Source organism: Apodemus sylvaticus, chromosome 20 (assembly GCF_947179515.1).
Source record: "Apodemus sylvaticus chromosome 20, mApoSyl1.1, whole genome shotgun sequence".
NCBI lineage: Eukaryota > Metazoa > Chordata > Mammalia > Rodentia > Muridae > Apodemus > Apodemus sylvaticus.
The window spans coordinates 10390200-10407026 of record NC_067491.1 but is presented as its reverse complement, the minus strand read 5'-3'; the positions used below and the strand labels follow the sequence as shown (position 1 = coordinate 10407026).

The window sequence follows — 16827 nt, the reverse complement described above, 5'->3', positions numbered from 1 at the left end:
ACCAGCGACTGGAGGACTTGTGGTTTCTTAGTAGCTGGGCATCTGTTTGTGTTGTGTGTGGGTTTTCTCTTGTTATCTTTCTTTTGTGTCCGAGTGACAGCCATTCTCAACAAATTGCCAGCCTTGTCTTCCCTGGATAACACCCTCCCCCCAAAGAAGAGGGTAAAATAGCACCCCCTCCACTTCTGAGGGACTGGGGATTAACATAAAGGCCAATCAGCATACCTTTGGCCTGCATACCTTCCTCTCAGGCAGGGAGTGGGTACAAATGCACCCTGGGATCCCATAAGGCCCCAGCTTTCCCTCTTTTTGAACTGTCTCCTCAGAAAAATCAGAAAATTAAAAGGCAGCTTTGTAGACGAGTGCAGCCCAGTTTGGTCTTCCTTTCATTTTGCTGGAGTTTGCCCAGAAGTGCTGAGGACTGGAGCTGGCAGGGACTCCTCTGTGGGGTCACCAGAGGAGCTGTTGAGAGGGAACACAATCACGCTAACATTCTAGGTGGTTGGAGGTCACCAGAGTCTGGGGTGCATGAACCATTGCCCCTGTCACTCTGGTCAGATTCTCTTTTACAACTTAAAGACAGTGTGTGATTCGGAAGTCACGTGACTCAGAGGTTAATCAAGGTAAAAACATGTGGAACTGACTGTCCTCTCTGCTATGCTCGAGGTTTACTGGTGGGCTCCTCTCCTCGCCAGGGAAACATTCAAGGTGGGAGGCAGTGTCTGAACCATCGGTGAAGATGGTTACATTTTGTCAGAAAGGAATAGGTTGTTACTATTTCTCAAAGGGAGGTGGACAGGCAAAGGCGAGAGAAACCAGAATCCAACCTCCCAATACTGAGGCAAAGTTTTGCCTGGCTTTGCTCCCCCCATTATTGCCCAAACCCATCGGTAGAAAACCCTGGGTTTTCTACCTTGCGCCTGACAGCTCTCTGTTGCCCCTGCTGTGACACCAGTGCGCTCTCTGCAGCCGCCAACAGGACCTGGCTCATGATACAGGCATGGAGCCTCATGCCCAACCCTGGCCGAGCTGAATGGAGCCTTTAAAGTCTGGTGTACCCAAGTCCCTCTCCCTCGAGCATGAGGTACCTTTTGACGATAAGGGTGTTCTCCCTTTCTGCCTTCTGATGAGCTGTGGGGCTTAAGAAGGAAGGGGAAGGTTAAAGGCTAAAAACTAACAAACAAACCCATCACTACACTGCAGCCTTAATAGAGCCGTCAATGCCAGTTTGTATTGCCCTGGTAATATCAAATTTATTTTGGCAAAAGATAAAGTATTAAAGGTTTTCTTCTTCTCTTTTCTTTTTTTCTTCTTCCTTTCTTCCTTTCTTCCTTTCTTCTTCCTTCCTTTCTTCCCTCCTTCCTTCCTTTCTTCCTTCCTTCCTTCCTTCCTTCCTTCCTTCCTTCCTTCCTTCCTTCCTTTCTTTCTTTCTTTCTTTCTTTCTTTCTTTCTTTCTTTCTTTCTTTCTTTCTTTCTTTCTTTCTTTCTTTCTTTCTTTCTTTCAGGAGGAGGAAATATTTCTGTAAGTTGTTTCTGTTGAAGTCGTTTCCCAGCAGCACTCACTATAAACCACCGTGCCTCACAAGCAGAAAGGACTCACTTCCCCCCCCCCCCCCCTTATCGCTTGCAGGTTTTAGGAACAGATCCATGAGTGTTTGATCTGGTGTTTGTAGACTAGATAAAAATCTGCGCTCGAGTTCCTTGTATGCCGCTTAGCAGATTCGGATCCGTGGGAATTTGGAAGTCAGCCTGAGATCCTGGCTACAGCAGCCTTCGCTCGAGCACACAGACAGCCGTCTTTCTCTGGTTGCTGGGGCTGGCAAAGCGATGCTGTGTGAGCACTTAGCTGTGTGGCCACCTCAGGGAATTTCAAAGAGCTTGCCAGAGAGGACCAAGAAGGAGCCAGGTTGTTATTCCTCCTTGTACTGAAATATTGGTGTTTGGGATTTGAACTAGAATAAACATTCACCACTGAAGGAGCCCGGCACTGCCAGGGTGCTGAGAGGTAGAAAGGGCCTGGCTTTGGATAGCAGGGGGCAGGGGATTCTAACCCTTCCCACGGGGCGGGGTGTTCTCTCCACCCTGAAGCCTTGCTCTGGTGCCTCAGGCTTCTTGGCCTAAGCAGGTCCTTTGTACCCTAAACTGGTGTCAGAGCCCATGAATAGCTTCTCAATCTCAACTTTTACTCTGAGGGGTGGCCCACCTCCCATGGGTTCACCTAAAGGATGTGCCTCCCCTCAAAACAAATGACTACTCTCCAAGCACAACAAAGGCCACCTCCAAGCCACGCCCAGGCAGGCCCTCAGTTCATCACCATAGATTCCCTGCCAAGTTCCAAAGCTGGGGAGCTTTTCCTCCCTCTTAAATCTCAGAGACCTGCTCAGAATGCAAAGGGAACTGCTCCTCCTCCCTCACATTGTGCAACTGAGGGGTAACAGCCAGCAGAGGGAGGTTGCCTTTTATATGTTAATGTTTGGAAGCCATTAATCCCCCAGTTCTTGCCCACCTACCCTCCCTCTTAGAGGTCCTTTTCTGCAGGATCCACAAGGCTAGTAGAAGTTCCCACCCAGCCGTAGCGTTTAATGGCTGTGGGGATGGCTAGCTGAGGCCTGGGGTTGTCTTATTCTTGACAGTCCCATGCTCATGCCAAGGTGGTCTCGTGGGAAACCATCTCTGTAAGAAGTAAATGACTTGCTCGTGGGAAGGAGTAAGACATTTGAAGTCTGATGAAGGGGATGATTGTTAACACTTCTTGATCTCTGGCCATGTGCAGTCCGCCATATTGAATGTTTATAAAAGACGGTCTTAATCTCTGTAGAAGCCTGGAGATTTACAGTGTTAGTACTCCAGTGTTTTCAGGCAAGGAAAAGAGGGGTCCTAGAAGCTTTCCAGAGCCATCCATCTAGGTGGTGTGAAAACAGAGATGAAATCTCGGGGATCCTCAGCCATTGAACCGCTTGTTGTCTGAATCACTGCAGAGGTGACAGAAGCAAGAGTCACTACCCAGCTGAGACCGTTGAGGTCTATTGCCCTACCTCAGTGGTTTAGAAAGAGCATTGCCTTCCCATGGCTTCAACCCCTCTCCTTTTCTGTTTTCTCTGCCCCCCACCCCACTGACCTTCCTCCAATGATCCACCCCTCTCCCGCTTCAGAGTGTAGCCCTCTGAATTTTCCAAAGCCCCATTCTTCCTTGGCAGCCATTTCTTTCAGCAGAACTTTGCCAATCAATATTGAGAGCTTCAGGCAGGGAAGAAAAACAGTCTTAAAATGCATGTCATCTCCAAGGAAGACGCTTGCTTTGGAGAGAATGAGCCCTTCCAAAGGCCGCAGGTCCCTAATACTGCCTGAGCAGGCATTTATGAGGAACGCCTTACAGAGATTCCACATCCAGCTTCCGGAACTGTAGGCCGCCTCAGCCTGCTTCAAGGTCCCAGAGGTCCACAGTCCACCTCCGTCCTGTCTAAAGCCATCCTGTCCTTTGCTATGGAGCTGTGAGTTTTATATTTGTTTCATGTTCGGGCCACACTCTTCAGTCTGTGGTGCGTAGACATAGTTCCCTCTCACTATTTCAACGCTTCCTGTTTCATGGCCACAAGAAGCATTTTCTCTCATTGTTGGCAACCCAGGTAACTCCGATAAGGTAGACCTTAGAAAAATACACCAAGAGCAAGGCGTGGCTCTTCCTCTGGAGGGCAGTTTCTTTGTGTGCCAGTCTCGATGAAAAGCAGCCGTGGCACTGGTTCCACGCTTGGAGGAAACTAAATTTTGAATGTGAGGGATATTGCGGTGTTCACCAGCTTGGCCCACTGCAGGGGCTGGAACAGAACTTCTGTGAGCTTGTTAGCGGAGTTCTGTTCATGAGGAAGGCTTCCGTACAAGGGCCATACAGTTGGCTTTCATCCCAACCAGGGTTTGCCATCCCATAAAAGGCATGTCAGGAAGCCATCCAGAGCGCTCCAGTTCAAATCTCACTTACGGAATGCGGTGTCCTATGGAGGGCTGTGTGATGGGCGGGATAGCACAGCACCATGGATGCTGAGCCAGGAGGAGGCGTGTGCAGCATCTCAGATCCTCAGAACAATGTAGGGCCCACAAGTCCTGGGATGATCCCCAAGTTTCACCCTCCAGTGAGAGGTGGTTCTTTCCCAGGAGTGCTTGGGTACTGAGGGCAAATACTGCACAAAATCGAAGCTCTGGCTTAAGGAGGAAAGGGCTAGGTATTCCTACCACACAGGACAAATGTGACGTTAACCTTCACACTACCATGACAGGGATCCTAACATGGATACGCGCAGTCCTGGAAAGACTCCATAGCATCCAACCCCACCACCCACACCCTCTGAAGATTATTTTAAATCTAGATACCGCATGGCACATGGTCAACATGGATTCCAGTTGTTGTCTTACCTTAAAACACATGTTGCAGAAAAGGCAGAAAGATAGGATGGAGCTCTGCCCTTATCTTCTCCACCCCAGAGGATGGTTTAGAAGGAACTAAAGATACGGATGTAGAATCATGAGGCAGATTTGGAAAAGAACCAGAGACTTCCGAGACGGAGAGCTCACTGTAATGAAGTAGCTCACTGAAGGGATTGTGCAGCAGTCGTCTAAGGAGGCGACCAGAGGGGGGAAGGGCATCGCATGGGGGCAGGTGCAAGGTACTTCCGGAAGGTAGGATGGCAGGGAGCTGTATAAAAACCTCAGGGCTGGAGATGACTCATCCTTTGAGGGTGTCTGCCACCAAGCCTGAGGTGCTGAGTTAGATCCCTGGAACCCACATGGCGGAAGGATGAAACAGACTCCATGAAGTTGGTCTCTGACCACCGTGTGCACACTGCAGCATGCACATACACACATGGACAGACAGACAGACAGACAGACAGATACTGATGAATAAAAAGTGCTATGCAGAGGACCACATTTGGTACATAGAACCATGTCAGGTGACATATAAACATGTTATCTCCAGCTGCAGGGAATCCAACACCCTTTTCTGGCACACTTGTGCATTCATGCATGCATGCACGTATACAAGTGTGTGCACGAAAGCGCACACTCACACACAGAGAACATGTACAATTTAAATTTTTTTTTTTTTTTTTTTTTTTTTTGGTTTTGGTTTTGGTTTTTCTCAAGACAGGGTTTCTCTGTATAGCCCTGGCTGTCCTGGAACTCACTCTGTAGACCAGGCTGGCCTCGAACTCAGAAATCCGCCTGCCTCTGCCTCCCAGAGTGCTGGGATTACAGGCCTGTACCACCACCGCCCGGCTTAAAAAATTTTTAAATCTAAAAACACAAGTGAAAAAAAAGCAGTCTCCAGTACAGCACCTCATAAAGTTCTTCTTACCCCAAGTGAGATGAAGGTTTTCATTGTCCAAAGCTGATGTAATCTAAAGGACTTACCTTGATGTACTTGTCTAGCAGGAAACAAAACCCAGAGCAAGGAGTGGACTGAGAGAAGTGAGGAAGTTTTCACGCGAGCGTTGGTTCACTTACACACCCAAATAATATATGATAATAGTGACTAATAGAGGCTTAAAGCTAAAGCAAACTAAAGTATTACCCTGTTATATAGATGGTGAAGTCATTTTAGCTTTTAGGAATATGGCAGAAATAGTCGACTGTATATTGAAAATTGAGTCTAATTGTCGAGTGAGCAAAAATAACAGTGTCTCCAAATAACCTGTGTGTGCAGGGGGGACTAGGGGCTGGGGGATGGGGGGGTGAAATGTTCCAGCAGCTGTCAATATGGTGGGCAGTCCACGTAAGGAAAAGAGGGAAAACAAAGGCCAGAATAAGCCTTCCTCTCCTCTCTCTCTCTCTCTGTCTCTCTCTCTCTCTCTCTCTCTGTGTGTGTCTGTCTGTCTGTGTCCTCTGTGTGTGTCTGTATGTGTGTGCTTGTGTCTGTGTGCGTTTGTGTGTGTTTGTGTGCATTTGTGTGTGTCTGTGTGTGTTTATGTGTGTCTGTCTGTCTTGTGTCTGTGTTATAGTGAGAATAAAGGCTCATATACACCATTTTATAATAACCGAAACTCTAATGACTAAGATAGGGTTTTCTTTTAATTAGCCACATACCATTAAAGACATAATACACTTAGGATGAGACTTAGAAGTCCTGTTTGCTCTGTAATTGACTAGCACCAAGGTGAGAAGGCAGCGCTGAGGGCTGTGATTTCCTGTTTCGGGGCTCAGATTTTCGGTCCGTTAGGGATGGTTGGTGAGAAGGGAACATACTGGAAGGGAGAGCAGCTGAATACTTACTGAGTTCTTCCTAAGTCACGAGTGGGGGAGGGGCTACAGAGAAAATTAAGGAGCATCAGAGACAACAGGGTGACAGGCCTTGTGGTAAGAGGCCTGGGGATTTAAATGAAAAGGAAGAAATGGAGGAAGGAGAGTGGACTTCGGTATCAGGAAATTCAGAACCCGGGGCATAGCTAAGTTAGCGTAAGGAGCTAGCACACACAGGCCCAGCCTTCTGTCGCCAAGGCCACGTAAAACAGGGCATAGTGGCACGCAGGATCCTAGGACTCCGGAGGTAGAGGCAGGAGAATCGGAAGTTTAAGGGCGTCTTCAGCTCCAGCTCGGCCTGGATTAGAGACTGCCTACGCTGAAAGCCCAGGAGCAGGGCTGGAGAGAGGAGTGGCCGTCGAAGGCCAGCTCGCAGTCCAAACAGACGGAAGAATGGACGGATGGTCATCTTCCAAGGAATTTATCATGCAGTAAGTGACAACGATATTTAAAAGGTAAAACCTCATTGAAATGGGACCCTTAGGATGTAAGTTTCTTAAGGAGCCAGTGTCTCCAGGTGGCCTAGGATTCAACTTTTTTTTTTTTTTTCTCAAGACAGGGTTTCTCTGTGTAGCCCTGGCTGCCCTGGAACTCACGCGGTAGACCAGGCTGGCTTCGAACTCAGAAATCCGCCTGCCTCTGCCTCCCAGAGTGCTGGGATTACAGGCGTGTGCCACCACCGCCCGGCTAGGATTCAACTTTTTAAAAGCTCTCCTGCATACATGTATGAAATTCTCTCTCTTCTCCCTCTCCCTCTCCCTCTCCCCCTCCTCCCCCCCTCTCGCTCTCTCTTTCTCTCTCTCTCTCTCTCTCTCTCTCTCTCTCTCTCTCTCTCTCTCGTGTGTGTGTGTGTGTGTGTGTGTGTGAGAGAGAGAGAGAGAAAGAGAGAGAGAGAGAGAGAGAGAGAGAGAGAAAGGGGTGGAGAGCTAACTCTCTGACCATTTAAAAATACTAGAATGGGGCTGGAGAGATGGCTCTGCAGTTAAGAGCACTGACTGCTCTTCAAGAGGTCCTGAGTTCAATTCCCAGCAACCACATGGTGGCTCACAACCATCTGTAATGGGATCCAATGCCCTCTTCTGGTGTGTCTGAAGGCAGCTACAGTGTAGTCATATACATAAAATAAATAAGTCTTAAAAAAAAATAGATCTGCCAGTCTACACACCATGTGATCCCAGTATCTGAGAGGCTGAGGCAGTGGAATTGTGGCCTGTAGGGCAAGACTCTGTCCCAACAAACTAACAATGAAAAACCCAAAGTCACAAGCAGTACGGAGCTGTCCCCCTGCCTCTGTGCTCTTCTGACTGATCCTGGTCCCCAACCATTTCTCAGGTCTGCCAGACCCCATCAGACCTGTTTGCCTTATGACCAGACAGACATTAAGAGCGTGTCCTGACTTGTCAGAGCTTCCTTTCCTGACTTTTTAAATGTACATCTGTCTTTTCTTGTCACCCATGTTTTCCCAGTTCACCATGCTCACGTCTCCTCTCCTCTCAGGCTGGTTTAGGGTGGGTTCAACCCTAATGAAGAAAGATCTGAGTCATCAGGTTCTTTCTTCCTTTCTTGAGACAGGGTTTCTCTGTGTGGCCCTGACTGTCTTGGAACCCACTCTGTAGACCAGGCTGGCCTAGAACTCAAAGATCCACCTGCGTCCTGCTTAGATGCTGGGGTTATAGGTGTGTGCCGCCACCATCATCAGGGAAGAATCTGAATCTTCAAAATGAAAGTCCAGAGATGGTCAGTCACGGGGAGAGGAACATCACCTGAATGCGGCTGGTGGCATCATTATTACCACCCTCGTGGTTATGTTTTACATATACAATAGGATATAAAATCAAGAATAACCCCAGGCAAGCCCCTTAGAAGCTGCCAAGTGTGGGACTGAGGTATGCACACACATATGTGTGTGTGTGTGTATACATATATATGTATATGTATGTAAATGTATATGTGTATATATGTATATGTGTGTATATATATGTGTATATGTATATGTATGTGGGTATGTATGTATATATGTGTGTGTATGTATATATATATATATGTGTATGTGTGTGTGTGTGTATATATATATATATATATATATATATATATGTTTCTTCAGCCTAAAGCCTTCACAGATGCCACTCTTTTTTTTAATATTTATTGTATTTGTTTGTGTATGGACATTTTTCCTATGTAAATGTTTCTGTACCACATGCCTGCTTGGTGCCCAAGGAGGTCAAAAGAGAGGATCAACTCCATTGGACCCATGCAGGTGCTGAGAACTCAACTGGAGTCCTCCTCAAAAGCAATAAGTGCTCCCAACTATTCTCTGAGCCATCTCTCCAGTCCTCTATTTCTTGATCACAAGAAGAGACCCACTGGCTGCTGGGTCAGTATATATACAGACTCTATATCAAGTCAATAATCCTCTCGATGGAGTTAGAAAAAAGATGTCTCTCCCACCCACGAGTCTCCCAACCGGAAGGAGACATTTATTTCTTATTAAATACAATGTGGTATCTAACCCACTGTGTTGGCCACCTCGGCTGTAGGAATAACTTAATTCTTAGAAGCTGTACAACTTCAGGGTCCCCAGCCCTGATGGTTCACTATAGCCCTTGTTCTTCAAATGAAGTCTGTTTTGACCTGAGCGTTGTACATTCTTGGGAGGTTTAGAGAGCTCATGGGAAGGCATCTGTCCCGAGAGCCCAAAGGCAGCACTGAGGTGCTTCGAGCAGCGAAAAGGTCACAAGTGTCTTATCAAAGCCCCATTGTCAAGCTTCCCAGAGGCCTTACATAGGTGACATTTATTTTCCTGGTGATTTATCAGAATCGTGTCTTAGCTGTTTAGGTTCCAAACATGATTTAATACAAATAGCAGATTCATTGTCAGAGCCAGGCTTACCTCAACCAAGCTTACAAAACCAGAATGCTAGCTAACATTTATACAAAGAAATATAGCTGACTGATAACTCTCAAAGCACAAAAAAAAGTAGCAGATTCTTTCCTGGTAGGCGAGTCTACACAGGGAGACAGATCGTAATCAGATTATTTGGCGAATGTTAAATCAGAAAAAAAAAAAGAAAAGAAAAGAAGAAGAAAGATGAATCACTTGTTTCCTGGCTAAGGCTTAGAAAATAATCCACTGCACACTAAGTCCAGCCCTGCCAGACTTCTTTGAAGTCCCTTAGCTAAGTCTCTGCATGGATCGATCGCTGAGGAGGAAACTTGCAGGGTTTTACTTCATTTTTATGTCTCATAGCTAACAGAAGCCCATGCCCACCAATCACCCCTCAAGCTGCAGTTCCTTCTCCAGGTATTAGCCTTACTGCTGATTCAATATCACCCCTCTTCTTCAAGTTTACAGTGTAAATCTCCACGAAAGTGTTCCCTCGCTGTCCTTACATGAACTATAGGAGAGCAGAACACCAATAAAGACACGTAGGGAAACTCACCCATAGCAGGGCTTAACCATCGCTCACACCCGCCCACCCTTCGTCCCCACCCCACCCCGTGTTATTTTCCTATACCACATGTGGTCTTTTTAACACTCTCCTTTAAGTGTCTGAACCTATTTTTCAAGGTTTATCAGAACCATTAAAGTAAAGCAAACCACGCAACCCTTTGATGCAGAAGGAAGATAGTCCTAAAAATAAACTATTGACAACAGGAGTTTCTGTTCAGGTTTTTGTTTTCTTTTTTTTTTCCTCATGTGCTTATTTAGCCAAATACTGTTTGTCACAGAAAACAGGGCCCATGCGGATCTTTGTTAACGTTTACTAACACCACGCTGGGATTCTACTGACTCAACTGCGATAAATAACATCTAGAGAGTCTGAACAGTGGGATGATGTAGATCATTTAATGTGGTACCGATAGATAGATAGATAGATAGATAGATAGATAGATAGATAGATAGATAAGTAGATAGATAGATAGATAGATAGATAGATAGATAGATAGATAGATAGATAAATGGATGGATGGATGGATGGACGGATATAGAGACTTATTTATTATTATATGTTAGTACACTGTAGCTGTCTTCAGACACACCAGAAGAGGGCATCAGATCTCATTACAGATGGTTGTGAGCCACCATATGGGTGCTGGGATTTGAACTCAGGACCTCTGGAAGAGCAGTCAGTGCTCTTACCCTCTGAGCCATTTCTCCAGCTCTTGCTTTAGTAGTAGTAGTTGTTCATTGTAAGGGTAACTAGGGAAATGAGTGGCCATAGCGATGCTTCCTTCCCGGCCTTTCTGGTCCTGGTCTCTGGTCTCTGCCCTCGCAGTCCTGACGGTCTTTTCCCTGCTTTTTCCCCTGCACAGGTACACACTGGCAGCTCAGGACCTGGTGATGCGCGCCAGAGGCGTCCTGAAGGACCGAGGGTGGCGGATATCGAACGACCGACTGGGCTCAGGAGATGACATTTCTGTATACGTCATTCCTTTAATACACGGAAACAAACTGTCATGAAAGTGACCCAGGGGACTAGGAGGACAGAAGGGAAGAAAACGGGTGCCACTGAGCAGGGCGGGACTGGGGAGTGCCTGGGCTGGATTCCAGGTGATGCAAACTTTTTCCCAGCCCAGATGGGGCGTTTGCTGCCACAAGGCCTTGCTTCAAGGCGACCCTTAGGTTTCCATTTCTTCTTTGGTAACAGGTCTGGACACTGAATAAGAGCAAGATACAAAGCCTGCTACTGAGTGTTATCTTTCTCTTGGTTTCTATTATAGGGGCTCCTGAGCGGTGATTTGCCTATTTGGGGCACAGACATTCGTTTATTTATTTTATCTAGAATAGCAGGGACAGCCATTTCAGGTGTAGCTGGTGAAAGGCTCCTCAGCCTGTCAAGCTGCCAGCATCTCTCCAGGAGAAGGGCCACACTGAAACCTTGAGGACCATGGCTCAGAATGTCTGAGCAGCCATCTTATTGTGCATTCCAGTTATTTCAGGGATCCTGCCTGTCCTGTCTCACTCCTCCCTCGTCTTTCCTGCCCCTCGCCGTTTCGCTATATTCTTTTGTAGTAATGGTGGTGTGAGGCAGAAATTTTTTTTTTTTGGACACTCCTCCAATCTTTCCCATTTCCCTCCACTGGGACTTTGCAAGTGATTGCTGGACAGTTTCCAGATCAGAGGCTAGCCCAATCTGGCTAGTTCCATATTCTGTGCCCCACATACCCATATAGTTTTGACCAGAGCAATGTCCGTCCCAGGTGACAGTTTGTCTTTGTTGTGTAACATTTACCCCCCGCCCCCACCCCAAGTTGTGTCTTCTCCCCAAATAGATATATTTGCTTCCAAATGTGGGTGTTTCATTGAACCAATGATTCCTGTGTTATCTCTAAGGTCCCTCTGTGCGTCTGGAGGTTTTGCTTCAAGAGGCTGGGTTTTCGTTTCTGGAATGTGTGGTACTCCCCCCCCGCCCCTTCTGTGTCCTGGAGACACAAAAGAAGCAACATCCAGTGCCACAACTTAGCGTGTTCTTGGATCCATCAGCTAACCGTGCTTCTAAAGGGAAGAGTGTGGGATTCAGGCTCCTTGGTCTCTCGAGTGTTCCCCAGGCCACGCCACAGGAGGTTTGAGTGTCCGCAGTCAGCTAAGCGGTTGCTACTCTCTACCTGTCACCTTTGTGCAGGGGCAGCTGGGATGACGCTTGAATTAAAGTGAATTTGAATTACAGTTGGTCATTGTGATGCCCCGCCCCCGCCCTCCCACCCTACCCCCCCTTCCTCTGGGGAATCACAACATGGAAATCTAAGAGCTGAGACCACTCTACGATGCACCCACTGGTGCGCACGCCTCAACGGCACACGTAGTATTTGCCTCCTGCTGCCTTGCTGGAAAGAACAGCAAAGTCCAGTTTAAAAATCACCTGTCTCTTGGGCACACTGCCTTCAGAGTCGCATCCAGTCGCTTAGTCCAGTTCCTGTCGTCTTCCAGGATACCGGCTTTCTGACCATTTGGTATAATTCAGACATTCCCAACCCAATGGTGTCATTTCCCTAAAATGCTCCAGAGGCAATTCCAGCTCTTGGGTTTATGAGCATTCCTTCGAGAATCCCTTCCCAGGAGAGAAGGGTGGGGTGTTTCCTCTAGGCTGCTAAGCCATCCACATTCCTCGAATTGTAGATATTTTCTTAGGAATGGCCTGGTGCCTTCCTACTCAGGAACAAAGTCGCCCCACTGTGTAGAGCCAGGGCCCAGCATGGCAGGTGACATCCTGCGAGTGTGTGCCAACTCGCTGCCTGAGGACAGGGCTGTGGCTGTGGCTGGAGCATCACCATCTGACTGGCCATGTACTCCTCTCCTTCAGGAAGCCTTCACCACCCCAGACACCTCCGTGGGGAGTGTTCTGTGGCATCCTTTCGCTTCCTTGGCAGAATATGATGCTGTAGAAAGCTGTTCAGGCGCGCTAAGGCCGCGTGGTTCTCTTCCGACTGTGCCCAGGTCTCAAAGTCACGCACAAATGGGAAACTTGAGAAAGTCTTGAAGCCGATAGAGGTTCTGAGCCGCCTTCCTTGGGGAGCATTTCCAAGTTCCCAATGCCTTTCATGTTTTTGCTTTTCTGATCTCCCTGAGTCTCACCTTGACCTTCTTCAGTCACATTTAAGCCACCAGAGTCAGAATCGGAGTGTGAGGATCCTATAGGTGTCATGACGACATTCTCCCAATTCTACCGCCAAGCCACACATATCAGCAGAACCAAACCCAAACCTGAAAAACCCAAATTCAGATTACCCTAAAACCTGGAGCCCTGCTGGTTTTAGCTGGAAAGGTATCCAGGAGTTCTCTTCATGAGACACTGGGTGGAAAGATCTTAGTCGCAGGCTAAAAAGCCCTATTTGTGTTTGGGGTGGGGGTGGGGGGGTGAAGACTACAAATGAAGCAAATAAATCAGAAGTGGAAAACTGATTCGCTACTGCCCATGGCCGATCTGCACAACACTGATACTGCTCTGTGCTTTGGGCTTAACTCTGTGTGGGCCTTATTTTTCCCCCAGACTCCAAGTCACCCCGTCCCAGAACAGGATGAGGTCTATGTATCAGGTTGGCCCTTGGAGAATTCCTGGGAAGGCCAAAGGACAACACACTCAGAATTCTGCAACACATATTTCAGTGTGTGTTTAGACTGACTTCCAGCCGGACCCGCTTGCTCTAAGAGCCTCAGAGGAAGCCTTGCATAATGAATTTGATTTCCTAGTCAAGTCTTTATGGGCGGCTTGGGGGCTGTGTGGCTACTTCCTCTAATGAAAGGCCCCCTCAACCCTAAATCTCTTCGCTCAGCCAGCAGCGTCTGCACTTCTGACTCCTGGCACTTTCCTGAAGAGTGTGAACCCTGAAGCATCTTCTTAAGAGACAACTAAAGCTTTGTTCCCCTAACACCAACAACAGTCAGCAGGCAAAGGTGTGGGAGGGGCCTGCTGGGGTTGTGTAGTGACTGTGGGCCCAGTGACTGTCCTTTGTGGCTGGGAAGGAAGGTGACCGTTTGGCTGAGCTCCTGTCTGACTGGGACAAGTCAGAGAAGTCGTTGTTTCAGCTATTTTTCACAGTATTCGATTTGGGTGGATTTGGGATGTTGAGATTTTTAAATTCTTAGCATCTTACCTCCCTGGGGCCACTAAAGCCAGCAGTGTGTTCCCACCACTCTCCCCTGAAAGTCACTTTCTTGAGGGAACTCATGTCCCTAGATGGATATTGATGAACAAGGCTTAGAGCCTCAGGAGCAAAATTTCACTCCAGACCTTGGCCATTTGGGTAGAGAGTTCAGTACTCCCCCTGGGGTGGGGGTGGGGGGGGACTTAGTTTGGAATCTCTTTGGGAAAGCATCTCTTTTGTTCTCAGCTCCTCCCCCACCCCACCCCGCCCCCTCCTTTCTCATCTGGTCTGCTGTACTGGGAGCAAGCAGGGGATGCTGTTGTATGTACTCGAAGGTGTCGCTTTTCTTTCCTTAAGTGAGCCAGGATCTCTGATTTTTTTTTTCAGAGTACTTTATGCTGTGAAGAGATTCTAATTTCAGTGAGTTGGTGCTTCCAGGACAGCTAGAGAAAGCAATGAAATTGTCTATGCAATGAACAAAACAGCCTGACCCTACCAGATCTAATGGAGTTGTAGGGCGGTCTTCAAGCCACAGGACAGGGATTTCGTGTCGGGAACTCATAAACGTGAGGGCTCGTGAACATAGAGAAGTGTTACAGCCTGCAGACCACAGCCCACCTCTCTGAGCAAACTTCGGGTGCTATGTGGCAATGTGGTGGTGTGTGTGTGTGTGTTTGTGTGTGTGTGTGTGTGTGTGTGTGTGTGTGTGTGTGTATGCGTGCGCGCGTACACGTATGCATGAGCACTGGACCTTTCCGAGGATACTACACGAGCAAGTTGACTTTCTCTGTGAGCCTCATGGCCCCTGTCAGATGTGGATGCTATCTGAGGGAGCACTGCTCTTTCTAGTTCACAATGTTATCTGTGTAAATAGCTTTAATATTTCTTTTCAGTGTCTTAGGTGAAGTCTTGTTTATGCAGCATCCGGGGACGAGGTGACCAAATAAGGCTGTAAACCTAGTGTTGTGTTCAGCTGCTGTGAGCTGAAGATGGAGAACCCGGGTCCTCCAGTCCCCGCTCTCTCATTAGATGAGTATCTTGTGTGTGTTTAGGGGTCGTACCGTCACTTCTCCATTCCTGATTTGCCTCTGATTTTCTTTGTTCCTTTGGAAGTCCGGGGAGGCCCCTAGTGGGGATCATTTGTAAGAAAATGTATATGGTGATCTCGGTTTCCAAAAATTACTCTGCATACAGTGAATTGAGAAGAATCTGCCTGGAAATTTGTTTCCGGACCATGTACTTTTCTGCCTCGTGATTGTGAAACATTGACTTTTGTAAACCCCAAATGAGAACCTGTTTAGCGAAGGGGATATATTTTGTGTGTGTTGAAATTTAGGTGCAATGTCCCCTGGAAAAAAAACTCAAGAACTGTATATGCTCAATGACATTTTAAATAAAATACTATATATGTATATATAAATATGTATATAGGAAATCTTTAGCAAAATGTTTTTTTTTCTTTTTTTGTCTTTTGTCTTTGAATTCGTTGTACAGTTTCTTCTTGATGAGTCACAGAGTGATAAGAGAGAATCATGAATTATGGTGAGGTCATCACCTGTTGGGCACAGACTCAAAAACCAAATCCAAATCAAATTCTTCACCAGCATGGTAGTGAGGGCTCGTAGACTCCCACCCTGCCTCAAGGGATGCTGCGGTGGAGGGAATATATGTACAATCACACAAGAAGGTTCTAGAGGGGGAAGTTACTCCCAAGAGTGATGCTTGAGAATTCCATACAATAGATTTTAATCTTTTCACCCCACCAATCCCCCAACCCCTCCCACATCTCCACTCTCCTCCACCTCCACACAGAACTCTGGGTTTTTTATTCTCTTATTTTATTTTATAAACCTGATTTGTGCTGCTCATAGGGTCCCAGGTATGGGGCCATCCACTGGAGCGTGTGGTTGATCTGCCATTGGCCACACCCTTAGGGAAAACTGACTCCTCCCTCAGAAGCCATCAGCTATTCATACCTCCTTTAGTTAGGGGTCAGGAGCCTGCAAAGCCCCTCCTCCTCTACTCGAGAATGTGGCTGGCTTATTCTTGTTCGCATAGCCACAGCTGCTGTGAGCTTATGAACGCAGGCTTCTGGTCATGGCCAGAAGAAGCAGTTTAGATCCAATCCTCCCTGACCCCTACGTCTTCTAATCTCTCTGCCCCCTCCTCTGTGTTGATCCCTTGGGAAGGCTTGACACATTGATGTCTCATTTGTGGCTGAGCACCCAAGAGGTATTCTTACCTGAAGACAGAATTGAGACTCGATTTAATCATCAAAGCATTCCAAGTACTCACACAGACTTAAGCTGGACCTAAGAGTCCCAGGATGGAGCTGATCACGTGTTAAAGATCGTCCTCAGCTACATAGCATGTTTGACTAGCCTGAACTACGTAAAATTCTCTTTAAAAAAATTAACTTGGACTAGAGAGATGGCTCAGCGGTTAAGAGCACTCACTACTATTCCAAAGGTCCTGAGTTCAAATCCCAGCAACCACATGTTGGCTCACAACCATCTGTAATGAGATCTGATACCCTCTTCTAGTGTCTGAAGACAGCTATGGTGTACTCACATATAATAAACAATAAATAAGCCGGGCGTGGTGGCTCACTCCTGTAATCCCAGCACTTGGGAGGCAGAGGCAGGTGGATTTCTGATTTCGAGGCCAGCCTGGTCTACAGAGTGAGTTCCAGGACAGCCAGGACTACACAGAGAAACCCTGACTCAAAAAAAAAAACAAAAACATAAATCTTAAATAAATAAATAAATAAATAACTTGTAAGCTGTTCCATCTTATAGAGAAACGTTGACAAGTGGGATAAAAACATCTAAGGGCATCAATTCTGTTCAGTCTTAGAATCCAAGAAGTTAACGATAATCTAAAAAGTATTAACAAGATGTTAATCTGCTGAGGGTATTTAACCAAGACCCCATTGGATGTCCGAAGATAACTGTA

At 47.0% G+C, this 16827-nt stretch overlaps 1 protein-coding gene across 1 annotated transcript in view; it reads left to right on the top strand.

Moving 5' to 3' along the window:
* Ppm1h (protein phosphatase, Mg2+/Mn2+ dependent 1H) overlaps positions 1 to 15298 on the top strand; it is a 259153-nt gene extending 243855 nt beyond the window's left edge. The window contains exon 10 of the mRNA XM_052164872.1: positions 10603 to 15298. Coding sequence (XP_052020832.1) covers positions 10603 to 10750 — 148 coding nt within the window. The 3' untranslated portion in view covers positions 10751 to 15298. The remainder of the gene's footprint in view (positions 1 to 10602) is intronic.
* The last annotated feature ends 1529 nt before the right edge of the window (positions 15299 to 16827 follow it).